The sequence below is a fragment of the Tarenaya hassleriana genome, unplaced genomic scaffold (assembly GCF_000463585.1).
Source record: "Tarenaya hassleriana unplaced genomic scaffold, ASM46358v1 Cleome30, whole genome shotgun sequence".
NCBI lineage: Eukaryota > Viridiplantae > Streptophyta > Magnoliopsida > Brassicales > Cleomaceae > Tarenaya > Tarenaya hassleriana.
Genome location: NW_010966178.1, coordinates 183,186 through 210,488, shown reverse-complemented (window position 1 = coordinate 210,488; position 27,303 = coordinate 183,186). Strand labels below are relative to the sequence as shown.

At 36.0% G+C, this 27,303-nt stretch overlaps 3 protein-coding genes across 3 annotated transcripts in view; 2 read left to right on the top strand and 1 right to left on the bottom strand.

Annotated features, from left to right (window-relative positions):
- The window catches only part of LOC104820431, a 40,919-nt gene extending 32,537 nt beyond the window's left edge, over positions 1 to 8,382 (top strand). The window contains exon 4 of the mRNA XM_010550873.2: positions 8,098 to 8,382. Within this exon, the coding sequence (XP_010549175.1) occupies positions 8,098 to 8,159 (62 nt within the window). The 3' untranslated portion in view covers positions 8,160 to 8,382. The remainder of the gene's footprint in view (positions 1 to 8,097) is intronic.
- Positions 8,383 to 8,575: 193 nt separating this feature from the next.
- On the bottom strand, positions 8,576 to 10,486 carry LOC104820248 (E3 ubiquitin-protein ligase Topors). Its single transcript, XM_010550627.2, has 5 exons — positions 10,050 to 10,486; positions 9,730 to 9,867; positions 9,569 to 9,626; positions 9,074 to 9,327; positions 8,576 to 8,907 (listed from the first exon to the last, which is right to left on the bottom strand). Exons 1-5 carry the CDS (start codon positions 10,415 to 10,417, stop codon positions 8,799 to 8,801), a joined length of 927 nt encoding a protein of 308 aa, XP_010548929.1. The 5' UTR covers positions 10,418 to 10,486; the 3' UTR covers positions 8,576 to 8,798.
- Positions 10,487 to 10,608: 122 nt separating this feature from the next.
- LOC104820247 (anaphase-promoting complex subunit 7) lies at positions 10,609 to 16,031 on the top strand. Its single transcript, XM_010550626.1, has 18 exons — positions 10,609 to 10,752; positions 10,876 to 10,944; positions 11,124 to 11,174; positions 11,525 to 11,659; positions 11,767 to 11,829; positions 12,150 to 12,259; positions 12,597 to 12,681; positions 12,881 to 12,940; positions 13,435 to 13,480; positions 13,700 to 13,773; positions 13,899 to 13,949; positions 14,019 to 14,219; positions 14,294 to 14,338; positions 14,424 to 14,517; positions 14,616 to 14,761; positions 15,167 to 15,396; positions 15,497 to 15,557; positions 15,755 to 16,031. The coding sequence occupies exons 1-18, from the start codon at positions 10,684 to 10,686 to the stop codon at positions 15,839 to 15,841; spliced, it is 1,677 nt and encodes a 558-aa protein (XP_010548928.1). The 5' UTR covers positions 10,609 to 10,683; the 3' UTR covers positions 15,842 to 16,031.
- The last annotated feature ends 11,272 nt before the right edge of the window (positions 16,032 to 27,303 follow it).

Below are 27,303 nucleotides of genomic sequence, written 5' to 3'. Positions count from 1 at the left end.
AAGGATTGGACCGAAACGAGCGAGAAAAACGGGCGAAGATTGGTCAGACCGTCCGGTCTGGGAAGCAGACCGTCCGGTCTGGGAGACGCAGACCGTCCGGTCTGCCTAGCCGGACCGTCCGGTCTGACGACGTGAGACAGAAAAATCGCGTCGCCTCTTCTCCATGCTGAGTCACCGCCGGAATTCCAAGGTTTCACCGGCGTTTGACACCTCCTGCTTGACTCAGAGGCGGCCAACTCTTCTGCACGAGCTTCACTCTCTCACTCTGCTCACACTCAGCCTACAGCTCGCTCTCACCCTCTCCCTCGTGTTCTTGTGAACTCAGACCAAGAACTCTCAAATTGGAGCTTATTTCGCATGGAAATCGACGAGAAAATTCAGAAATCAACACTAGGAAACCCCAGCAACGAAACCCCAAGCTCGAATTTGAGCTAGGTGAGTGTTTCGGATTATGCCCGAAAATGATAATCAAATTGAAAATGGAGATTGCGTGTATTGAGTGCAAATTGCATGAAATTGATCTTAGATTCGAGTTCCTGATGTTACTAGGATTGTTTTGAGCTATAGCATGTTGAATTTGGTGCGAAAATACGAAACTCGGAATCCCTGGTTCGCCTCGACCGTCCGGTCCAGGTCGAGACCGTCCGGTCTAGGGTTGCAGGTTCGCGAGGAAGAAGATGAACTCAGACCGTCCGGTCTGAGTCGCCAGACCGTCCGGTCCAGTGCCCTCGGTCCGTCCGTTCTGAGTTTTTCGGAATGTCCGTTCCGGACCCTGCAGACCGTCCGGTCCAGGCAAGTAGACCGTCCGGTCCAGGCCCTGTTCCCTTCTTCCGGTCCGTTTCGTCGGCTCGAGCGAGATCCGACGCAACCGACCCCTGTACCCAATCAATCTTGACCCGTTTCCTACCCGAACCTTATGAAACTTGAATGAAACCGACTTGCGGTAAGTAAAACCTTCGAAACGAGCTGAATTGGTAATCCGGAATGGTCGGACCCAATTTGATCGGATCGGAGGATAAAAGGAATCAAATGAATGTAAAGGAAACGAGATAACCAAAATGACAAGTAAGAACGTGTGTATACCCGAATAGGTATAATAATATATGAATGTGTGTGATTGGGGAACCGGGTAGTTGGCATGGCGTGAGACTCTATTCCGGAGGGCCAGGATAAGGTTAAGCGTGTGATTGTAGCGGGTTTGAGGTGATATTCCGATGGTTGCATTGTTGAGATCTCCTCTTTATGATCTCTGACCCGGGTCGGGTTTCATATTGAGGAGACATGATTGTGATTGGTTGCCCACGGGCAGAGCTTGGAGCCGATGATACACGTGATAGTCTTGAGTGATTCGGCTATCACGGGGTTGAGGAAATCCTACGGTTACACTGTAACCGCGCCAACGTTCCACTAGCTATGGAACGGGATCGGGATTGAGTGATTCTCCCGGCAGAGACTGGCAATACATTTACCCGTGACTCGGGATTGAGCGATTCTCCCGACGGGGTTATGCGAAGGAACTCAGAAAGACCTGAGCTCGGGTCCGATGAGTTTCTCCGTGGCGGACGGCCGGCGAGAGGTTGTCAGTTGTGTACTGACTTCGCTCGACATAGTCGGTGGTGGCCTGGAGTAGGCACCTGGTGCTCTGGTATCGAGAGGTGACATCGATACCAGAGGGGATGGTTGATGTGATATGTTTTATGGAGTGGGGTATTGAGTTGATATGTTTTTATTATTCCGGCGTTGGCCGAGGAGAGCGGGGGATGTGCGTTGCACATGGAGCGTCCTTACCCACGTGTGTGATGCACACGTGGAGATGATTTGACGGTACGGTTATTACTGAGAGACCCGATGGGTCGAGTTATGACTCGTGTACATATGTCCTGGACTGGTGAGACCAGATCCTTGCGGTATCCTATGTGTGCGATGCACATAGAGATGATTTGACGGTTATGTCCGATGATACATCATGCGGACTGAATGTGTGTGAAAAGTGAATTAATTGTGCGATTGAGTGAACAGTGTTTTCCTGGCATGAAGTGTGTATATATGTATATACTTATATCTAGAGTGTGTATAATATTGATTGTGTTTGGCCATTTGCAATTTGAGTATGATCTTCGGGTTTAACCCGAAGTACTCACTAAGCATGTAGCTTAGGACGTTGTTAGGCAACGTTTCAGCTCGAGATAGCGCAAAGAGAAGTGTTGGATGGACACAGCGGCGCCAAGAGTGTGAGGAGGAAGACCGAGAAGATTTAGGTTAGAGTTACGCAGATTCCTGTTCCAAAAAGATTGGTAGTGTCGATTTATGAGTTTTGTATTTTCCGATAGTTACACTACCGTATTTGCATTTGTCTCCGCTGCATATGTATATAAATTGAGAATTTTTAAATCCCGCGTATTTTCGATAATTGTATTTATTTTATTGTTGTCCATGTGGCGCAACTCGTGGTTTTCGCGGGACACGGGTTTCGGGTGTCACAAAAACAATTCTGTTAAAAACCAACCATGTGTTAGGTATACTAGAAGGAATGTAATATTAATACACAAAATATTTTGATCGATCTTTATTATTAATAGAGTATTAATCAATATTTTTGGGACTGAGTATATTACTACATATAAGACCCATTTTATATTCCAAAACACATACGGAAAATTAATGTAAAACAAAATAGAGTTTTATTTTATAAAGTAATTTACATGTGTTGATAAGTAACAAAACAAGGTATAAAAATTTAAAATTCGTCTAATTTCTGTTTTTTGTCTTTTACGATCGACAACTGCCACGTGTCAGTCTGTACCCTGTCGTCCGTTTACAATAATAGCTCAAACATGCAAAACATTCATCGCATACCTACTTATGCATACCCTTTGTTTTTATTCACGCTGGTATAATAGACAATATTACCCTCCATAGATAACATTTACTTTGTTTATTTAACTGAAGATTATAATAGAAAAAATTTATCTTGGATTTAAATTCGAATATTATATTATAATAAAAAAATGAAATTGCCAAAAAATATTATTGAGACTGAGTGGTTCGTTTTAATCATGGGAATATAATATAAATTTAATGTTGTACTATTATTTTAAAATACTATAGAGAGAGAAAGTATCAATTGATTTTTGAGTTTTAATTAAGGTAGAGCCTAATTTTAATTTATTGCAAAAGATAACTTTTTGAAAAGTGAAAACATATTAAGGTTAAATTTATAATATACAATTGAAACGATTTAAAATCCTATTACAAAAATAAGATAATTTTAAACTAAAGTAAACGTCAACAATTCTGCATTGGTTCATTAAACTTACACAATACTAAAATTGAAATATTTTTGAAAAATACAAATTTCGTTTCAATTTTATATTTGATGCAATATGTTTGGTGCAACTATTATCTATTTATATTTATTTCCATCACAAAATAATAAAAAACACTAAAACAATAAACAACTATATACTATATTTTACGGACAGAGAATTTTGAAATACTATTTTTTTATTTCCCACTAAAAAAAACTTCTTAATTAGCCTCTTTCTATATATTTTTGTGATTTATTATAATAAACTATTATATTCTTGATTTACACTTGTTTTTTCAGTGTTTACACTAGATAAACAATTTCTATTTCTTACCATAATTTTTTTTATAAATCTATCAATTCATTGTTTAATTCTAAATATATCATAATAATAGTTAAGAATCTAAATCAGTTCAAAAAAATTCTTTTTAATTCTAATTTTTTGCTTTAGAGAAAAAGAGAGAGAAAATAACGTTGGATAAAAACAATATATATATAATTAATGAGAGTATTCCCTCTGTTCCTCACAAAAGGGTCCAAAACAGACAATCGCAGATCCGTACCAAAATATATCTTTTGCTTCCCCATGCATTCGTACGATCAATACAGAATATTAATGGATCATATATTTTATATTTATATAATTTTATTTTAATCATTTGGTTAAATCAATTAAATATATTGAAAATATCATATGTCATTACTAACTAATTAACCCATAATTAATATATATCGATATATATGTGGATCCCCATTTCTTTTCAGGGGAAAATGATATGTTTTAAATATATTGCACAAACATTACATGGTTTCATTTATTCTATTAGTTTATTTATGGAATTAAGAAAATATGATGGAAAAAGTTTTTTTTAATTGTTTCAACCGATCAAACACAAATTAAATAAAAACAATTGAAAATAAGTGAAAAAAAATGTTACCTGACAAATATTCTTAAAGTTACGAGGAAGATATCGGGAGAAAAAATAGACCACTAAACGTCTTTATAAAAAAAATAGCAAATATTCATTTGATATTTATTTTTTGGTAAAAATATTATTTTGATATAAATTAAGAGAGTGTAGAATATCAAGAAATGAGAACACTTTCTTGAATCACTGACCAAACAGTCCAATAGTTATATTAATGTGAAATTTGGTTGATTATAACAATAGCTAAAGCGTGCAAAACATTAATCGCATACGTACTTATGCATACCTTTTGTTTTTGTTCATGCTGGTATGATAGACAATATTACTCCTCCATAGATAACATTTACCTTGTTTATTTAACTGATGATTATAATAGAAAAAATTTATCTTGGATTTAAATTCGAATATTATATTATAATAGAAAAAATAAAATTATCAAAAATTATTATTGAGATTGAGTGGTTCGTTTTAATCAAGGGAATATAATGTAAATTTAGTGTTGTACTATTATTTTAAAATACTATAGAGAGAGAAAGTATTAATTGATTTTTCAGTGACGAAATTTTAATTAAGGTAGAGCCTAATTTTAATTTATTGCAAAAGATAACTTTTTGAAAAGTGAAAACAAATTAAGGTTAAATTTATAATATACAATTGAAACGATTTAAAATCCTGTAACAAAAATAAGATAATTTTAAACTAAAGTAAACGTCAACAATTCTGCATTGGTTCATTAAACTTACACAATATTAAAATTGAAATATTTTAGAAAAATACAAATTTCGTTTCAATTTTATATTTGATACAATATGTTTGGTGCAACTATTATCTATTTTTATTTAATTCCATCACATAATAATAAAAATAACTAAAACAATAAACAACTATATACTATATTTTACGGACGAAGAATTTTAAAATGCCATCTTTTTTTTATTTCCCACTAAAAACACTTCTTAATTAGTCTCTTTCTATATATTTTTGAGATTTATTATAATAAACCATCATACAACTATATATTCTTGATTTACACTTGTTTTTTCAGTGTTTACACTAGATAAACAATTTCTTTTTCTTGCCATAATTTCTTTTTTATAAATCTATCAATTCACTCTTTAATTCTAAATATATCATAATTATAGTTAAAAATCTAAATCAGTTCAAAAAAATTCTTTTTAATTCCAATTTTTTGCTTTAGAGAAAAAGAGAGAGAAAATAACGTTGTGATAAAAACAATATATATAATTAATTAGAGTGTTTCCTGTGTTCCTCACAAAAGAGTCCAAAACAGACAATCGCAGATCCGTACCAAAATATATCTTTTACATCCCCATGCATTCGTACGAACAATACAGAATATTAATGGATCATATACTTTATATTTATATAATTTTATTTTAATCATTTGGTTAAATCAATTAAATATATTGAAAATATCACATGTCATTACTAACTAATTAATCCATAATTAATATATATCGATATATATGTAGATCCCTATTTCTTTTCAGGGAAAAACGATATGTTTTAAATATATTGCATAAACATTACATGGTTTCATTTATTCTATTTATTTATTTATAGGATTAAGAAAATAGGATGAAAAATGTTTTTTTTAATTGTTTCAACCGATCAAACACAAATTAAATAAAAAGAAATTGAAAATAAGTGGAAAAAAATGTTACCAAATATTCTTAAAGTTACGAGGAAGATGTCGGGAGAAAAAATGGACGACTAAACGTTTTTATAAAAAAAAAATAGCAAATATTCATTTGATATTTATTTTTTAGTAAAAATATTGTTTTGATATAAATTAAGAGCGTGTAGAATATCAAGAAATGAAAACACTTTCTTGAATCGCTGACCAAACAGTTCAAGAGTTATATTTTGTGAAATTTTGTTGATTATAACCTTTCTTTTGGCGAATTTTCTTTATTACAACTTGATTTAATTAATTATCGGACTCATAATTTTTTTATTCTATAAAATTGATGGTGTTGTTATCACTTCCATTCTTTATGTTTGAAATTATATATGTACCACTACATATACATCCGCCGATACACACACACATTTATATAACATAAACGCCAAGTTTACGCAAGAAACTACAGAAGCCTTTTCTACCGTAGCCCAAATTTTAAAACAAATTATCATGAACAATAAAATTTTAATTTACAAACGATTAAATTTATTTACTGTCCATTTAACTTCAAAGTGTCATGGATTCGAAATAGAATATTATAATACTTATTTTAACAGAAAAAAATAAATCTTTAAAAAGATTTGAGACTTCAGAATTAACTGATCTTTCTAACATTACTTCTTCTTTTTTTTGCCCAATCTTCCATTATTAATTATTAAAATATTAGCTAAGAACACATGGTAATGGTAACCGATTATAAAATATCTCTCTTGAAGGCATTTTTTTTTTGTATGAGCAGTGCATTTTTTTGGATAATGTGACAACTTTGAATTTTGTGGTCAAAAGTATATTTAATATTTTTCTGATTGATTTTTTAAAAGAAGATAATATTTCATTAGAGTATTTTATAAGAAAAAAGTATTATTTTTGGTCCTTTGGCAAAGGTTGACTCAGCAAGTAGAGATAATCAGGTTGATATAATAATTACACTGTTGTCTTTTGTTCACGAACCAGAAGAGGGAAAGGCAAAATTAGGGTTTCGACGTCGATAATGGCTGTAAAGGGCGAGGGAGATTCGATCGAGTCCGGTGAGATAGTGCTTCCGCCGCCGAAGAAACTGAAGGCGGATACGGCTCCAGACTCCGACAGCGATCCTGACACGTTTATGTACACGGGAAGGAGATTCCGCAAACATAGACCATGGGATCCCGAATATGAACGATAGCGCGAGCAATTTTACTACGAATTCGAAAGGAGCGAGGTTAGTTTTAATCTGCGATTTGTCTCTAAGCTTAGCTTAGGGTTGCGTAGATTCCTTGTGTTGTCTTTGGATTTATCTCTAATCTTAGGGATTTATCACTATGATTGCTTATTCATCGAGTTTCTTTTGTATGTTTTTGAATCGTATTCTTAGGGATTCGAGATTAGTTGGGACAAATACGATTACCCATTCGTCAGTTTCAATTGGTCGTGGGGAGTACCTCTTGACTATTATATGAGCAATGACGATCTGGTCAAAATGGTTACACAGTATGCCATCGACGAAGAGAACCAAGAAGAGGTCAGGATTCAGTGTTTGAGATCTTAACACGTATGTTTCATTTGGATCTCGGGTCGTTGTTGTTGTTTATGTTCTTTATGCTTTTTTTTTCAGGGAACAAATGTGGTGCTTCATGAGATTGTGGATGTCAATCTGATTCCGTGCAATGGTTTTGTGTTTTAATATCGTTTTGGGGGAAAGATCTGCCCCTTCCTAACCCAGAGCTGAAGCGTTATCAAACGAAAGTGTGGAGAAGTGTTACCGACGACATCGAGGTTAAGATATTCAGGCTTTGACCAACTGATGAAGGTAGATGACTTCGTCACCCCTAAATATACTTATATACTTGTTAATCCGAATCATATTGTTATATTTTGTCGTTAGCTCAACCGATATGTCTTGCACCATCATGATTGATGTAGTTATTTCTTTCGTTATTACAAGATTCACTTCCATGTCTAACCATTTATGCGACCTGTGGTCTGTCTCTTTTGATACGAGCTAGACTCTTTTCTGGGAAAAGATACAAGCATATTAGTGCGTGTCATCATATCTGAGACTGTTATAAGCCTAGTTTTGATGTTGACCAAGTTTAGAATTATTTGTATACTCAGTGTTTGTGATTTGTTGAAATGTTTTTTTTTGTGTCTGTGTGCGTGTGTTTTGGCCTCTGCAGAGATGGCGGCTGTTTATGTGGAGCCTTTTCGACCCAGGAGGCAAGTGACAAGACCTACTTAGGTGATTTGCTTCTCGATTCTCGGTTTTCAAATCAAACAAGCAGTAAGTGTGTTAATGAGAATTTAGCTATTTGGGGCGTGGGAGATCATTGGATAGCTTAACAGTTTCTCTGGGCAACTCATGCGTATATTTTTTTGGGCAACGGAAGCTAATGTTCTAATGATATATGTTGAAGGTGTAATAAGGCGTATATCCATATAGAAATAGAACCATTTTAGATCTCTGTTGCTTCCTTTGTCACGAAAATGTGGATTTGATAAAATGGCTGCCTTGGATGAAATTGACGGTGGAGGCATTACTACTATTCACAAGGAGATTCCCACAAAACCCCGACGCAGTTAGAATTGCAGTTTTTGGTTTCGTTTCTCTTGCATCTGTTTTATAATTTTTTACTATAAGAAGACGGTTACCGAAGATATTGAAATTTGTAATTTTCATTTATAACAAGACCTGTATTGTCACACGTTGCCCTTGGCAGCATAACATCTGGAAATTTGTTTGCAATCCTGTTGGAAACAATTCAGAAAATAAAAAAAAGACCCATTTGCTGTCAAATTCTCACAAATTAAATTTCAAGAGACATGGATTTCGTGTAATATACAGAAAAAGTATCCGTTAAAACACGAAGTTTGTCCAAATTCAGAAGATACATTCATCCGACGCTGCGCTTTCTTGTGTCCCGTCTATTCGGATGTATTCGACAACTGTGTCGTATGTCTCCAGGTTAAGAGTGCTCTCCGCAAAACATCTGCAAATTCATATGTTGTTTTAACATCGAGTCAGATAATCAAATGGTACCACAGCAATGGCAACTGTCATGTGAAATTTGGAAAACTCCTATGGTCTTACAAGGTTTGAGTACATGTATATCCGAAATTACGCAGCATGCTAAGAGCCTGGATGGGTGAACTTACCCTAGTTCATGCCAAAAGATCTCCACCTTATCGTGCAAGAATTTTCGCAGTGAGGATAATTCATCAACCGGCATTCCTGTTTGCCCAGAATACTGATCATGCTTTCTCTCGAGGCTCTCAATGAAAAGGGATGAAGCAACATGGACAACGATGGATGGATCAGGATCTCGAAGCACTACCTGCAGCTCCCTTCTAATCCAAGGCTCGATCTTTTGTAGTATCATTGCTTTCGTCTGATCATTCCACCGGATTCTCTGCCATGTACAGAGATTTTAAAAGAAGAAGAAAAAGCAAATAGTAGGAGAAAGAAACCCATAATAGACCATCCATGAGGTACCTAAACTACAACTCCATGCAGATATCATAAGGCTGCAGGTTCTTCCAATATTCAACAAAACCAGTATTCGAAATGGGAGTTGCTTGAGCTGAAAGGAAACTCTTCTACCTCGCATTTACAACGATACAATCCACAAACTGTAGTGTTACCGAATGTACCTGTTCGAAGCTTTTCCTTGTAGATGCCAGAGTAGCTCGCAAATTCCTTTCGTATATACTGCATTATGCCAATCATAGTTAAGGGAAGATGTTAGATTTCTGGATTCCATGAAGAGATAGGAAATCAACAGAAAGGTAGATAGGTCCAACTGTCAAGCAACCTGGCACGCCACTGAAGCTTTCTCTCGTGGATGACATGATCAGGAACTGATCCTGGCCTTCCAAATGACCGCCGCCATGGCAATGGCCTTGATCTTGAACCAGAGTTGTCAAAACCTTGCCTTGAAATTTGAATTAACCTAATAGATCAGAGAAAAAAAACCCAGAAGCAAAGAATTTTATAATCAGGACACATATCAACACAATTGCGGAAAACTTCATAGTTGGTGTCGCAATCTAGGTAAGCATAGAGAGAGAGACGATTGAGGGCAATTTTCTGCATGTTTCTTCTTAATGAAAACAACAGACTCAGAACACTGACCTCCGGTGACCACCGGAGCTCCGCCGACGACGGAAATTTACGGTTTTACGCTCCGAGAGAGGCGGTAGCTCTTCCTTGAGGAACTTTCCGGAGCCCAAATCGATCACATAAAGCCACGAATCGAAGTGACTGTTGCAGAGGGGGCAGTTCCTCTTGACGGAGCTCCAACGTCGGATGCAACCGGAGCAGTAGGCGTGCTTGCACGCCGTGATAACGGCGACTCGACGATCAGCTAGGTTTTCCAAGCACACCGGACACGATTTTCCCTGCACCGCAGCGAAAATTAATCTCTCTGAAATCTCAGAGTTCACACGACGAGATTGCTTCCCGGCGAACGACGAAGAAGAAGGCGGTGACGGATCCGCCATGGCCGCCGATGGTGAAAGTTTGGAGGATCGAGTTCGTGTTTTTGTATTCTCGTTGGCTTGTAAAATCGGCTCATGAGCCGGTTCGGTTATTTAACAAATTAAACTTGTCGGTTTAGTGAATTCCGGTATGGCTTGGATCGGTTATTGTATCCGGTATAGTGTCCCGTTTCAAATTGCAGAGCGGGTTTGTTGTTGTTCAACGATTTCCACTTCACCGAAGAGCCCCCCATCGTCCTTTAGCTACGAGCTCTCTCTCAGTCCCTGAAATGGAGATTCCAAAGGACCAGATGGCGACTCTAATGGAGCATGGGCTTTACAATTCCGCTGAAATGCTCGTGAGTTATCAAGCTTTCTTCCTCTGATTCTGTACCTCATATGCCCTAATTTCACCTTTCTCCATCAGAGACTGATCAGATGATGTGACCCTTTTCTCGTGGCTTCGTCTTCTTCTAATTTAGGGCTGCTTTCTGGTGTCATCTTCTACTGTTAGTGCCGAAACTAGCGCTCATCTCAAGGCTGAGAATTTGGTCAGCTTCTCTCTCCTCTGATTTTCTTTTCCCGAAAGGAAAATGGTTGCTGAATTCGTGAGATTCTTGTTCTGGGTTTTGTTGATTCGTGAGATTCTCTGTGGGTTTTCCTTCTTACACCCTTCTGTTTGATTTTTCTTACTGCAATAAGTTTAGTTCCTTTTTGTTTTGTTGAGCAGATTTTGCTAGGCGATGCTTTATTTCGTCAGAGAGAATACCGAAGAGCCATTGTAAGACCATCTTACCACTTGTTCTTATCTTTTATGTTTTCAGTTCAGTAAAGGTTTTAATCTCTCAAATTTTATAGTTATCTTCTGATGAGTACTGAAACCCGAATTCCTGGAAGTTTTAGTCCCCCTCTATGTTATGTATTGGATGCCAATCACAACCGAGATGTTACAATATTCAATGTTTTTCTGTGTTTTCAGATAAGTATGTCTCTGCTATTTGTTTTGCGAATGGAGAAACATTATTAGTATCATGTTGTTTATTACTTAATTGTGGAGAAAATGCTGACATTGTGGGCAAGTTTTCAACTTGAAATCATAATACACATATACCTCTTTCTTTCTTCGGACAGCACACATACAAGCAAGCTCTGCATCATTATACGAGAATTCCGAGGCAAAACTCCAGTAGTTCTAGGAGCTCATTGTCTTTATCGAGCAGAGCTTCTCTGAGTTCTTCTGGCGTTCCTTCAATCAACGAAAATGAGGTAGTTCCATGTTTTCAGTTTTGATTGAAGGCAGTAGTTTGACTTATTTTATATTGATATGATATTCAGTTATTCACGCATGTTGTTTTGTATAACTTTTGTTCTAGGTGCGATTCAAAATTGCTTCATCCCATTTTGCGCTTAGTGAAACAAAAGCTGCTATTGCTGAGGTAAGGCTTTCACCTTCTTCTATGGCAATGGCATACTATTGCTTGCATATTTTTTTTTGTTTTGAAATGTTTATGGCTCTTGGGCTTGGTTGGTCTATGAAAATTGGTACACCAGAAGACGAATTTTCGGTGGACATGTGGTGATAATATGAAAAAAAAAGTATGCGTTTGAGGGCTTCAGATTATTATAACCAAATGGCGTTTATTTCACAGCTGTTTGTGGGAGGACAACTGTGCGTGTGGAACTGGAACTATAAGGCATTTGCATTTTCTGATTCATTTGCAATTCTTGATTGTGCTTATTTCTCTTTATTTGGCAGATGGAATCTATCAAGACAAGGAACTTGGAGATGAATTTACTGATGGCAAAACTTCATCGAAATTCTGGATATAACCGTGGGGCTATTGCTTTTTATAAAGAATGTTTAAGGTTTGTTTTTTATCCCATCTTCTCCAAATCTTCTAGTACGTAAACAGTGTCTTTGTTTCTCATTTTATACATGACTTCTTTCATCGTACATGCTTTTGGCCATGGCTTCTCAAAGTGTCCCTATGAAACCAGAACATACAAATTAAATTTGATAGAGGGAAAAGAAATGTCCGTAAAAGCACTTAAGCCAGTAGCTGAGTGCAATTTATTTTTATCATTCACATATGGTATTTCATGCTCTCATTTGTGTCAGTGTGCAATTCCACTATCCAATTTGTGTGTGCCAGTGTTAACTTTTTTTTATTTCGTTGACTGAAAATGTGAGCTATCACTGCAGGCAGTGTCCTTATGTGCTTGAGGCCATTGTAGCTTTAGCGGAGCTTGGAGTCACTGCAAAGGACATCGTATCTTCTCTTGCTCAGGTATTATTTCTATCAGATATCTTCAAAGTTGGTCACTCCCCAGTACTCTTATTTTCCATTTGCTTACTGCAATTATGTTTTCAATTGCATGTCAACTTGTGTGCTTTCCTCTGTTTCATAATCTTCCTTTGCCATGCAACAGTCGTTCTACCATGTAGTTATTTATTATGATTTTTGGTATGATGTTTATTTATTCTAGACTCCAAACAGAAGTGGGAAGGTTTCGCTTGATCAGATTGATCCTACGCGTTGGTTGCAAGTAAGTAAACTCCTCTGTACTGTTTGAGATGTTATTTGAAATGTTGGATTTACTGATTTTTGTGTCTGGGGGGTGTCTGGTGTTCTATTTATTGCAATCTTGGGAATCTACGTAACAAGTTAGCATGCTATATACTGGTAGAAAGATTTACTATCAATTGTCAGCTTTGAAGTAAGGCATGCCACATTATGTTGAATGTCTGGAGGGTGTGTGGTGTTCAATATAGTAAGAATTTATCCAATTTCTTATCAGAATAGAATCCATCTGAACTGGAAGCGAGTGTTATGGTCTTGCTAGTACATGAAAAGAACTAGCTCTGGCATGGTTAAATTATCAAGAGCTTGATTTTTTTTCATACAGAACCTAGTTCTCAATAATCTTTCTTGAATACTTATTTTATTATTTCATCTCTCTGTTGGTTGTGTGTTTTTTGCATATAGTGCAGCCGAATTTTCCGTTCTTATTCTTTTTGGTAATTTTTTTCTTTATTGCAGCGTTATGTTGAGGCCCAGTGTTGTGTTGCTTCAAATGCATACAAAGGTGGAATTCTTTTTTTTTTTTTGGTAACTACTACGTTCATGCCTATCTTGCAAGAGATATAACTTTTGGACCATCATGTTAATTAAGGAATGTGCCATGAAATCTTGTGACTTTCGATGTTTCATCTTTATATTTATTTTTCTGCAAATGTAGCACATGATGATTAATGTCATGCACCTTATGGGTTGGAGATTAACTTTTTCTATAATGCCTTTCCAGGGGCTTTGGAGCTCTTTGCTGAGCTTTTACAACGTTTTCCAAATAATGTTCACTTGTTGCTTGAGATTGCAAAGGTTTGGGATGACAATGAGAACTTAGTTTTTCTTCTTATTATTGCAAAATGATGAGAGATGGTCCAACTAAAGTGGATTGAATTGCTTTTGTGTTGTTTGGCTGAACTATTCGATCATTTGTATAGGTTGAGGCCATCATTGGGAAAAATGATGAAGCCATTTTGAGATTTGAGAAGGTAGTTTACTCTTTCAAATCTGGTAATGTCCATGACAAATAAGGGTACTAAATCCAAAATATTTTGCAGGTTCGATCAGTTGATCCTTACACATTGACTTACATGGATGAGTATGCCATGCTGCTACAGATGAAGTCTGATTATTCAAGGCTAAACAAATTGGTGCATGATTTGTTAAGTATTGACCATACTAGACCAGAAGTATTTGTTGCACTGTCTGTACTATGGGAAAGGAAAGATGCAAGGACTGCACTATCTTATGCAGAGAAGGTTAGCTTTCTGAAAACGAAACTTCTTGCTTTCAGTTTATATGTATTATCTGATGCCATTCAGTTTGCAATCAGAGCATCAGAGTGGATGAACGACACATACTGGGCTACGTAATGAAGGTAAACTGATCGTGAGGATGAAATAACCTTCTCTTTCTAGCCATCTTAAGTGCAGTATCCGCTGATTCTGTTTTGTATATTTCAGGGCAACCTCCTTTTATCAGCTAAACGACCAGAGGCTGCTGCAATCGCCTTCAGGGCAGCTCAGAATTTGAGGTCTGATCTTCGCTCGTATCAAGGTCTGATTCACAAGTAGATGACTATGATATGGTCTTCCACTTTTCCAGTGCCACACTTCTCATTGATTCCAGGCTTTATACTGTGATGCTGATTTCAGGCTTAGTCCATTCGTATCTGGCATTTGGTAAAACCAAAGAGGCCCTGTATGCTGCCAGAGAAGCAATGAATGGAATGCCCCAGTCTGCAAAGGCTCTGAAATTAGTAGGGGACGTCCATGCTAGTACATCCGGTGGCAGAGAAAAGGTAAAAAACCAGTTTCAGTGTGCTTTGATAAAAATCTACCAATTTTATCGCACCGCATATTTAATGACTACCCTTTACAAGTATGAAGAATAATTGATTTGATTAAAAAGCTTTTTGCATTCTTAAAAACAATCTCTGTTAGTTGGGTTCCTTGTCTGCCTAAAGCCTCATATTTTCCATAAATCAGTTAGTATTCAGGACTATTCTGAATATTGTTGTGATGGTGATGATTGGATTGAATGCTTAATAATCATCAACATGTAACACCACACCAAAAGTGAAAAAGGTTTTAGATGAATTTATCTTTCCAGGGTTTTAGCTAATAATACCACATCACAAAAACCTCTTTGTTTCTGTTATAATATGAAACATTCAAGTTTAAGTTTTCTAAAATTTGTATGACAGGCAAAGAAGTTTTACGAGTCAGCTCTGAGGCTCGAACCTGGCTACCTTGGAGCTGCCTTAGCTTTGGCTGAGCTTCATCTCATCGAGGGGAGGAATGGAGATGCTGTATCATTACTCGAACGATATCTCAAAGACTGGGCTGATGATTCTCTACATGTCAAGTTGGCTCAAGTGTTTGCTGCCACTAATATGCTCCAAGATTCTTTATCACACTATCAAGCTGCATTAAGGTGAGCTATATTACCTCTACATCACCCTTTTTTTCTCTTAGTTTCTGGACAGAAAACTAATTTGAATGGTTGCCATTACTGATATTGGACATCGATGCAGAATAAATCCGCAGAATGAGGCTGCCAAAAAGGGTTTAGATCGCCTGGAGAAACAGATGAAGGTTAGCAAGTCCCCAACTCGTAGAAATCGGCATTCTTATTTTCCTCTTCTCATCTGATTCTCGATATGCAAACCCGGAAATGAAAACATAGATTCTATGCGAAAACATTGCTTTTATTGTGATCTATGAAATGACTCTCGTGTAGTATGATCGAATCTTAATCCATTGATGGATGAAATCTGGTGATTTGGTTGCAGGGAATAGACCCAGATGCACCGGATGAGAACGAAGAGAATGACGTTGAAGATGCTGATGGAGACACCGAAGAGGCCGAGCTCTTGTAAGAGAGTACTCTTGAAGACATTCAGACAACAGACGTTTGTTTGATTGTTGTGGACAGATTCTAAGACACAGTTCAATATGTGAAGGGGAGAAAAGGAAGAAGTGGTTATATTTTGTAACGAGGGTTTTATTCGATTGAAAATTGTTGTTATTTTGGAAATTCAATGAAGATAGGTGTTATTCGACCACTAATTCCAGTTTATTATAAACTATACTAAAATAAGGAATTACGCTTTGTTAATGAGATGAATAATAATTTTTATCATTTTGGTGACAAAAAAGAGAAATTAGTTTTAATTACACCTTGAATCAATGGAAATAAGTAAAGTTTTGTATATCCGGAAAACCAAAAAAAAAGTTCTGTATATCCGTTGAACAAAGCCTCATTACGAGTTTGAACATGATTTTCTTAGTCACCCAATGTTTTATAAAAAAACACATATATATAATCGAGTAATAATATAATAAGTTTACAAAAAAAGTAATAACATAATAAATAAAAAATCTGAGGTAATATTGATTTTATTAGATGACATATGATACCCAAAGATTACAAAAATTGGTACCTTCGTGATCTATCCCTTACATATATCTTTGTTTTTTTTAATATACAGTTATAGTGAAAGTTGATGCATTTTTTTTTAGTAAAAACAAGTAAATGTTTAGATTCCGAATGTGTATTGATTCTGGATCGCTAAATGATTTAATCTGGTGTTAAATGAACTTACCACGTGTGAGTATATATGGTGTTTTATATTCATGCCGAAAGAAAAATAGCAAATTATTTTATATTTGTGAAAAGTGTAATGGATAAAACGGCGGCATGCATTATGCAATTGTTTTTGAAATATTTATAATCACTTGGTCTTGTACCATTTTGGATACAACCTTTCAACTCTCCCAATGTCAAAACCATAAATTAAATCTAAATTTCAAAATGTTTATATATATATATATATAAACATCTTGATTAAAATCAATCAAAGTATTAATTTGGACCAACTTTGATATCCATTGACACCAATATACAATTTGTACTTAAAATGTCATATGTTGCCAATTCGTATGTTGAATGCAATAATTTTAGTTATAATGTTTAATTAGTTAATTTAAATAATACAAAAAATAAATATGTTATATATTTAAACTAATTATGTTTAAATGATTTTTTAGTAAACTCGTTGCTTCTTCGTGGATTTCAAATTCTACATATTCCTTTTGCGACAAATAAAGAAGGATCGTGTTCTTGTTCTTACAGAATAACATCCATCGGAGTTTCACTGTGTTCTTATTCTTACAGAGGATAGAGGAATACCAATCAGATTTTTTATGGTTCTTGATTAGTAAACTCGTTGCGTCTCCGTGGATTTCGAATTCTATAGACATTTCTTCTGATTTTATAAGTTCAAGATATCGAGTGAGAGATCATAAAGAGGAGGAGATATGCTTTTAACTCTTACCTTTATATAGAATAGCCTTTTCAATTCGTCACCTTTTGAACCTTAGTTAGAATTAATCTAGGTTTCATGTCTCTTGTGTGAATTTATTAACCGAGTTACAATATAAAATTTCAAGTAAAAAATTCCGTTTTCTCCTTGTTTTACTTGGTTGGTGATGTGCTGAACAGATAATGTGTATTGTTCTTTTATTCTCTTACCAATGTTAACAAACTCTTTTTTTTTTCTAAAAAACACCAATTATATCAAATGATTGAACTAAAAACGTAGCGTCCTAGATCTAAATGGTTCTTATGCATAAAGTATGTCATCGGTGTGATCATCCATCGGAGCTTCACCGTGTTCTTATTCTTACAGAGGATAGAGGAACACCGACCAAGTTTTTTATGGTTTTTGATTAGTAAACTCGTTGCGTCTTCGTGGATTTCAAATTCTATAGACATTTCTTTCACTTTTATAAGTTCAGACTATCTATCAAGAGATCATAAAGAAGAGAAGATAGGTTTTTGGTCATACCTTTACATAGAATAGCTTTTTTCATTCATCATTTTTTTACCCTTAGTTAGAGATAATCTAGGTTTCATGACTCTTGTGTGAATCTATTAACTGAGTTACAATATATAATTTCAAATAAAAAATTATGGTTTTTCTTTGTTTTACCTGGTTGTTGATATGTTTAATAGAAAGCGTGTGTTGTTCTTCTATTCTCTTACCAATGTTAACAAACTCAGTTTTTCTAAAAACCATCACTTATATCCAATGATTGAATTAAAAGTGCAGCGTTCTAAGTCGAAATGGTCCTTATGCATGAAGTGTGTCCTCAGTGCGATCATTATGAAATCATTTGACAAAAAGTTCCAAATGATAGTAAAAGAGATGGATAAGCATACAAAAAATGCACCAAAAGTGTCATGCTCAAATATTTGTTTCCTTACAAGCTTCATTGTTCATTATTTAATTTTACAATATGTTTAGAATTATGTTTGTTTCATCATTTTTTTTTGTTATGATGCATTCATTGCATAAAAATACTTAATTTTGATAATAGATAGACAATTTATTAACGTTTACATTAAGTTCAAGACGTTTACTTGAGGGGCTAAATTTTTGTTTATAATATCGTATATGTTATACAAGTTTTCGACTTTTTGTATTGTCCAAAACAAAAATGCAAAATTATCATTTTCAAAAGTTATAAACCAATATCGACGAATTTCAAAATTATAAAAATCTATCCATACGGACCTAAAAAAGTGATATGTGTTGTATTATGAAGTAAACTTCAACTGACAATAAGATATAAATCGTTAAGAACACCAATTTGTTTTATCAAACAACCAAATCTCAAATCTTGTAAGTATACCGAAAAATATAGAAAAAGTTTGTTGAAAGTATAAATAAAGTCCATCATAAGATTGATATGGATAGTGTTTATACTTAAGTATTTATTTTTACAAAATTCATTATTCATTAGTTTAATTTTATAATATGTTTGGCATGATGTTTGTTTCAACATCTTTTTGTTACAATTCATTCGTTGATTAAATATAAGATAAATACAACATTTCATAACCGCATCAAAAACAACCCGTCACAATCAACCGCATGTTTGAGTCTGCCCTCATATGTTGCCAATGGGTCGTTTCTGTTACAGTTGAGTGTGTTGTGTTATGTTAACAAAATAATAGAGATGATTGAGAGAAGATATTGCTACAAAAATCCATTTAGCAGTCAATGCCCATCTAAACGACGGGTAGAAGATCAAGCAAGGTGGAACCAAACGTGTCCATAACAAAGCGAAGTGCTCACTGAAGAAATCCCTGCCCTCTATGATATCTTTCTATCTCTTGCACCCCACATTGATGCGTCCCAACGTCCGTAGGGGCACTCGAGTCAAGATTTCCTTCTCTAGTTCCCGGGAAAGAATCGGGATTATCTTGCAAAACAAGGTGACTAGATGATCAGACAAGAACATCTTCATAGTACTGTGTCTATTGTGTCTATTGGTGTTTGGTTTCATTCATTCACTTTGGTCCAACTGCACTCGTTTCCAACAAATTTACATTATTCCCTTCCAATCCAACCGCTTGCTCCCAATTCTCACCCTCCAAACATTGCAGATCACCTCCGTCGGAGTTAATAATGGCCGTCAGACGCCGATTTGCTAATCTTCTCGGAAACATATCCGATCAAAACAAGCAAAAACAAAATTCATAACAAGAAAACTCATAAATTAATAACAAGAATCGTAAATTACCGTACAAAACTATGAAGAACATGATGTTCCAAGAACAAGAAATGGTGAATGATGCCCAAACCAAAATTCGCTCTTTAAACGAAAGGAATGTCCGTAGAAATTGAATCCCAACAAGAATCAATAACTTGATCGATGTCTGCAAGAACAAAAACAAGCAGTGTCTGTAGAATTTGAAATCAAGTAACGAATTTACTGAAAATTCCTTGAAATATAATTAGTTTAAATATATGGCGTATTTATTTTTTATATTATTTAAGCCAACTAATTAAACTATAAACTAAAATTATTGCATGCAATGTACGAATTGACGAACATATGACATTTTAAGTACAAATTATATATTGGTGTTAATGGATATCAAAGTTGGTCCATTTTTTTTTTAAAAAAAGTTGGTCCAAATTAATACTTTGATTGATTTCAATCGAGATGTTTACATCTACATATAAATACATACATATATACATATATACGCATACGCATACATATATACATAAATTTATATATACACATATTTTATATATTTATGTATTCACATGTATGTATATATGTATATATATGTATATGTGTATGTATATATATGTATTGATATATATATTGTTGGTTGTATTGATTCATTTGTTTTATGAATGTATTACTTTTCCTTTATATAATTTGCATGATCGTTATATATTAGTATCTTTGAATCATTACAAAATGATTCTAAACTCTCTGCCCAGTTATTATTGTGGAAATAATAATGAATAAAGACTAGCATAAGGTGTGATTGATGTATTGGATGCATATCACAATCATAGGTACTCGTTGGGAACGAGTGACTGGATGTCCCGCATGACATTGTCACATGGACAGAGTCATGACTTGAATCTCATATAACGTTTCGTTCTTAGATCCTCAGACCTGAGATATCTAGAGTATTTGATATAAAGGGTGGCGTATCTTGATTGCGTACAACGTCGCCTTTAACCGGATGATTATAACGGCGTTGTTCAGATACGTTCACAAATCATATGGAGATATTAAACATGCGATACGAGACTTGTCACCTCCTTAACGAGAGAGATATCGTTGGGTCCTCTCGTGAAAGTCGGACTGTGAAAATGTGTGGCCACACTATAGATGAAGTTGCATCTATTATATCAGTCGATTAGACAAAATGAGAAAGTGGTTGAACTTGAAGGGTGACCCTCTCGTGAAAGTCGGACTGTTAAAATATGTGGTCATGCTATAGATGAAGTTGCATCTATTATATCAGTCGATTTGGTAAAACGAGAAAGCGATTGAACTTGAAGGGTGGTCCGAACCATGCCTTTGTTCAACATATGATATCGTGAGACAAAGGATCAGAACTCGAGTTGTTACTACCTACGTTAGATCACCTCTAACTCTATTCAATGTGGGTGGTCATGGCGTCTTGTTAGAGGCTAACCATGATTTGTGGTTCGGAAAAGGTTTTCGAAGTCACTGCCACCGCGAATGGGCCTACAGAGTCACATACCATCAGGGATGGACTATATGTGAAGAGATGAATGCGAGAAAGGATAACCGGATGTCAGAATGAGCGTCGAAAACTGGAAGTGTTCCATGCTAGATCGGTCGGTCCAGGTTCTAGATGGTCGTTCCATCCATTCTGATGCTCAAGACCGAGAGGTCCAGATCGAAGGCCAGACCGACCGGTCCAGGACCCAGACCGATCGATCCGACTTTCGGACAATTTTCTTTACAAATATTAGGGTTTTGGCAACCTTATTAAGCATGGGAGCCGCTTCAAACCCTAGGGAGTGAACCTCAGATGTCTAGACTCATTCAATAGCCTTAGAGAAGAGTTTTCTTGAGTTCTAGACTCGGGAATATCGATTCCAAGTCCCGAACGTCGTTTTCTCTTCATAAATCCTAGCAGATCTGTTCCAAACCATTTGGAATCCTTTCCGCCGGTGTAGGTACGTGTAGAGAAGATGTATTTTCAGTTCTCGGTGATTAAAATAGGCCACAGATCAATATATAGGTAAGTATTCGATTCCATCGTAGATATACACGTTTTTTCGGGTTCTTTTGTACGTTTGGTTGTGTGACATTTGGCTAGGTTTTAGATTATTCTTACGCTGCATGAAACCTAGAAACCAAACCTTAGATCGATATGATCGCATCTAGGAACCTGTAGTCAACTCCAACATATATAAATATATATTTATATGTATGTATATGTGTATATATGCATATATCTGTTAAGGTCTCGATCGTTATGGTTACGGGTCATGCCCTAGTTGAATTTGCCTGACTATCTTGGTGAGGCAGTATGGAGAAATTGTGATTCTCATAACTCAAATATGGTTGAGCTTGAATTGGGTTATCAAGTTGGACTTGAACCTAATGGTAAGGATGAGATAAGGAACATGCAGTGATAACGTATCACTATCCCATACTCATTGACTCAAAAACATGTGAAATATGGATCATAGTTCACTAAGAAAGTCATTGAGAGTGTTTTTCTTAGTGGGAGCCTGTCATATTGCATATTTTGTCTGTGTTAGTATGTATTAAGCGGCTTGCATATTTGTTGTTTGTTTGTCTGTGTTTTTCTATAGAACATATCTGCTGCAAGTGATCTGTCTAATCTCATCATGCGATCTATGCTTATGAAGGATAAGCCTCTGACCACGACTCCTAGATCGATCATTTATGCTTATTGGAAGCATGTTGATGACGATCAAGATGTGTCCAACCTGATACTTGGAAACATGACTTCCGAGTTGCGTAAGCAATTAGAGGATATGGACAATTCTCTGATAGTTGATCAGTTGAATGCGTCATTCCAAGATTGGGAGCCAAGGGAAGAATGATATGACAGTTGTTGGAAAGAGTTCCATCAAAAGGAAGCATTTCAAAGATAAGGGCAAAAAGAGGGTGACAAGCATTGTCACTGAACCTAAGCCTAACTCAGAGAAGGGAGAGTGCAATTTCTATCATGTCGACGGACATTGGTATATTGCAGACTCTACCTGGAAGATCAATAAAAGAAGAAGCTTAAAGAAGCTTCGACTTCTGGTATCTTTGTTATAAATGCGAACTTGTTTACTTCTACATCATGGGTATTAGATAACGGATATGCCTCACACATTTGTGGAAATGTGCAAGGACTTCGAGGAAGTAGACAGTTGGCGAAGGGAGAAGTAGATCTCTGCGTCGGGAATGGAGCAAAGGTTGTTGCATTAGCCGTGGGGACTTATGATCTGACTTTACTTTCTAGCCTTGTATTGGAGTTACATGATTGTTATTTTGTATATGCCATCAGCAGGAATATTATTTTGATTTCATGTTTGGATTCTGATGGTTTTCATTGTCATTGAGAACAAAACTTTATCTATTTATAGAGGCGCTTTATTTTATGGTAATGGTTACCTGTTTAATGGCCTTTACATTTTGGATGATAAACCGTCTGGACACAGTTCGATCTATAACATTAGTACCAAGCGGTTTAAGCCGAACGACTTAAACCCGACCTATCTCTGGCATTGTCGACTTGGTCACATCAATGAGAAACGCATAGCGAAGCTTCATTCTGATGGACTTCTTGATTCTTTTGATTATGAATCAATCGAATCGTGCGATTCTTGTTTGATGGGCAAGATGACAAAATTTCTGTATCCTGTTGCATGATTGTTGTTTTGTTCCTGCTATCAGTAAGAACATTATATCGATTTTATGCTTAGACTCGGATAGTTTCCAATTTGTTATTAAGAACAAATGTTTGTCCATTTATAGAGGTGATTTATTCTATGGTAAGGGTTACAAATTTAATGACTTTTATATTTTGGATGATGAACCATCTAAATACAGTTCAATCTATAACGTTAGTACCAAAAGGTTTTAGCCGAATGACTTAAACCCGACTTACCTCTGACATTGTCGACTTGGTCACATCAATGAGAAATGGATTGCGAAGCTCCATTCTGATGGGCTTCTTGATTTTTTTGATTATGAATCAATCAAATCGTGTGAATCTTGTTTGATGGGCAAGATGACAAAATTTTCTTTTTCTAGAAAAGGAGAATGGCCTACATAGTGATATATGCAGTATTATGAGCTCGTCCGCTAGAGAAGATTATCCGTATTTCGTTATATTCACTGATGATTTCAGTAGATACGGCTATATTTACTTGATGAGACATAAATCTGAAACACTTGAATCGTTTAAGGTTTTCAGAAACGAAGTATAGAACCAACTTGGAAAGACAATCAAGTTGCTTCGATCTGATCGAGGTGACGAGTATATGAGGCAAGAGTTCACTGACTATCTGACAGATTGTGGGATTATCTCACAACTCACTCTACCTGGAACGCCACAGTGGAATGACATGTCCGAGAGGAGGAGCCGAACCTTATTAGATATGGTATGGTCCATGATGAGTCAAATCGATCTTCCTAAATACTTCTGGGCTATACGTTGGAAACTGCAGCGCTTATACTGAACAACTTCCAACAAAGTCGGTTCAGAAGATTCTGTATGAGATATGGACTGGGAAGCATCCTAGGTTATCTTTTATGAAGATTTGGGGATGCGATGTTTATATAAAACGTCTGGCTTCTGATAAGTTATCCGTCAAATCTTATATATGCATATTTGTGGGTTACCTTAAGGAAACTAAAGGGTATTGGTTCTACAACCCATCTAAGAACAAAATGTTCCGAGAACCACAAATAGTCGATGAAGCTTCTGAACAGGTCGAATCGGTTCAACCTCTATCACAAGTTGTTGAGACAACACCTCCTAATGAATCTCGAAGATTAGGTAGAACTCGTCAAGAGCCTACAAGATACGGTTTTCTTGTGATTGGAAATGATGAACTCATGCTATTAGAGCATGATGAGCCTACGTCGTATTCAAAGGTCGTGGCAAGTCCCGATTATGAGAGATGGCACCAGACTATGGAGTCTGAGATGCAACCCATGTACGACAACAAAGTATGGACTTTGGTCGACTCGTTTAATGGAATTAAGACCATTGGATGTAAGTGGATTTTCAAGAAGAAAACTGAGGTGGATGACATCGTGCATACCTATAAGGCACGACTCATCGCGAAACGGTTTCGGCAGATTCATGGCATAGATTATGATGAATCCTTTTTACAAGTCGTGATGTTTAAATCCATACGGATTCTGCTGGCTCTAGCTACATATTATGACTACGAGATATGACAGATGGACGTCAAGACCGCATTCCTTAACGAAAATCTACTCGAAGATGTGTATATGACATAACCTGTGGGTTTTATCGATCTTAGGAGTCTGAGGAATGTGTGCAAACTTCATACGTTCATTTATGGACTGAAGCAGACTTCGAGGAGTTGAAATCTTTGCTTTGACGAAACAGTCAAAATGTTTGGCTTCCTGCAAAACGAAGATGAGCCATGTGTTTACAAAAAGGTCAGTGGAAGCGCATTGGTCTTCTTTGTGCTTTATATAGATGATATATTGTTTATCAGAAATGACATTCCTACTTTGTAAGTAGTATAATCTTGGGTAGGATCGGTCTTTTCGATGAAGAATTTAGGAGAAGCCACCTATATTCTTGGCATCAAGATCTATAGAGATAGATCGAGAAGCTTGTTGGCCTAAGTCAGAGTACATACATTGACACGGTCTTGAATCGGTTCAAGATGCAAGATTCCAAGAGGGGTGCCTTGCCAATGGGACATGATGTGACTCAAAGTAAGACTCAGTGTCCAAAGACACATGATGAGCGAGAGCGCATGAGTATGATTTCATATGCCTCGACAATTGGATCTATCATTTACACCATGTTGTGTACTCGTCCGGATGTATCATATGCATTGGGCATAACGAGTTGATATCAGTCTATACAAGATGAGGCTCACTGAATTGCGGTTAAGAATATTCTTAAGTACTTGAGAAGAACTAAGGATTTGTTCTTGGTATATGACGGATTGGAAGACGAGCTCGCTATAAGTGGCTATACCGATGCTAGTTTCCAAACCGATAGAGATGACTTCAGATCGCAGTCAGGTTACGTATTCTGCTTGAACGGTGGGACTATCAGTTGAAGAATTCCAAACAGCCTACTGTTGCAGATTCGAGTACAGAAGTCGAATACATAGCAGTATCGGATGCAGTTAAGGAACCTGTTTAGACCAGAAAATTCGTGGGAGACGTGGGCGTTATTCCTAGCATTGCAGATCCCATTGAGTTGTACTGTGATAACAATGGTGTGATTGCGCAAGATAAGGAACCCCGGTCACACTATGTTGGGCCTATTAAAATTAAATTTTCGAGTGAACGATGGAAATTGGGCCTATTAACATTATCTTGGGCCAACTTTAGAACGATGGAAATTGGGCCTATATTATTATATCTTGTGTCAACGGAGGCTACATGTGTGCTATGCGGGCTGGAGGAGGAGACCCACCAGCATCCCTTTTTCCATTGCTTGTGCAGCTGTGGACTTATTATAGCTCATGTTGTTGGGATTCTCCACCTAGCTCACTGCAGGGCAGCTTTAACTAGATCGAGGCACTTCGAAATGATGATGGAAAGAGTAGGACAATCATTTGCAAACTAATCCTTCATGCCACAACATACCTGCTGTGGAATGAACGAAAGAACCGCATTTTCCGGAATAACCACAAGACGGCACACGTTCTTCGGTAGCAGGTAGACAACTTGATGAGAACCATTCTCTTGTCGGTGAATGGCAGGGTTGGATCAGCTAACAACATGCTGCTAGAACACTGGTACTTCTTGATGGAACAAACTCGACGGCGATAACACAGCAAACACGGGAAAAGGCAGTTGACTGCCAAGTATTTTATCCATTTGCATATGGGATGTTTTTGTCTTAGATTGCTCAATGGGTTACCCAAACAATGGGGATTTTTTGTAATTATTTTGAACCTCACTTATTAATACCACTTCACATTCAACCAAAAAAAACTTTAGAGCGTGTGACAAGAAAAACGATATAGCGCGTAGATAAACGTGCGTGATTTCCCCGTACAAGATCCAAAGCGTCGGATTTTCGTAAATCTCGAAAAAAGAGCGCGTGAGAATAGTAAATGACTCCAGACGATTTGCTTCCGCGTTTTTTCCTTTTTATTTCTACGTTTTTTTATAAACTTTTTATTTCTACGTTAACTCGATAGAAATTAAACATTCGCTATTAACATATTGAGACAAAATAACATATATATATATATATCGTGAAAGCCAAGATGGCTAAGTATCATACTTTAAAAACAATTAAAATGTGATTAAGCTTCGTTAGTGATGAGATGAATAACATTTTTCATCATTCTGGTAAAAAAAAATAGGCTTGATTACACCTTGAATAAATGAAAATGAGTACTTAGGTTTTGTATATCTGTTGAACAAAGCTTCACCATATATATATATATATATATATATATATATATATATGCACATATACATTATGAGTTTGAAAATGATTTTCTTAGTCACACAATGTTTTATAAAAAACGCATATATATAATCCATAAAATAACTTTACAAGAAAAGTATAATAATATAATAAACGAAAATTCGGGGTAACATTGATTTTATTACATGAGATAAGATACCCAAAGGTTACAAAAATTGGTACCTTTCGCGATCTATCCCTCAAAACTTAGACGTACATACATACATACATATTATATATATAAATGTTTTATAAAAAACGCATATATATAATCCATAAAATAACTTTACAAGAAAAGTATAATAATATAATAAACGAAAA

Coding starts and splice junctions, on each gene's coding strand:
- LOC104820247 (XM_010550626.1), top strand. CDS start 10,684: ATGGAGATTCCAAAGGACCAGATGGCGACTCTAATGGAGCATGGGCTT. Junction 12,941..13,434: donor ATCCTACGCGTTGGTTGCAA/GTAAGTAAACTC, acceptor TCTTTATTGCAG/CGTTATGTTGAGGCCCAGTG. Junction 14,339..14,423: donor TACTGGGCTACGTAATGAAG/GTAAACTGATCG, acceptor TGTATATTTCAG/GGCAACCTCCTTTTATCAGC.
- LOC104820248 (XM_010550627.2), bottom strand. CDS start 10,417: ATGGCGGATCCGTCACCGCCTTCTTCTTCGTCGTTCGCCGGGAAGCAA. Junction 9,328..9,568: donor CAAGGAAAAGCTTCGAACAG/GTACATTCGGTA, acceptor TGTACATGGCAG/AGAATCCGGTGGAATGATCA. Junction 8,908..9,073: donor ATCTTTTGGCATGAACTAGG/GTAAGTTCACCC, acceptor ATGAATTTGCAG/ATGTTTTGCGGAGAGCACTC.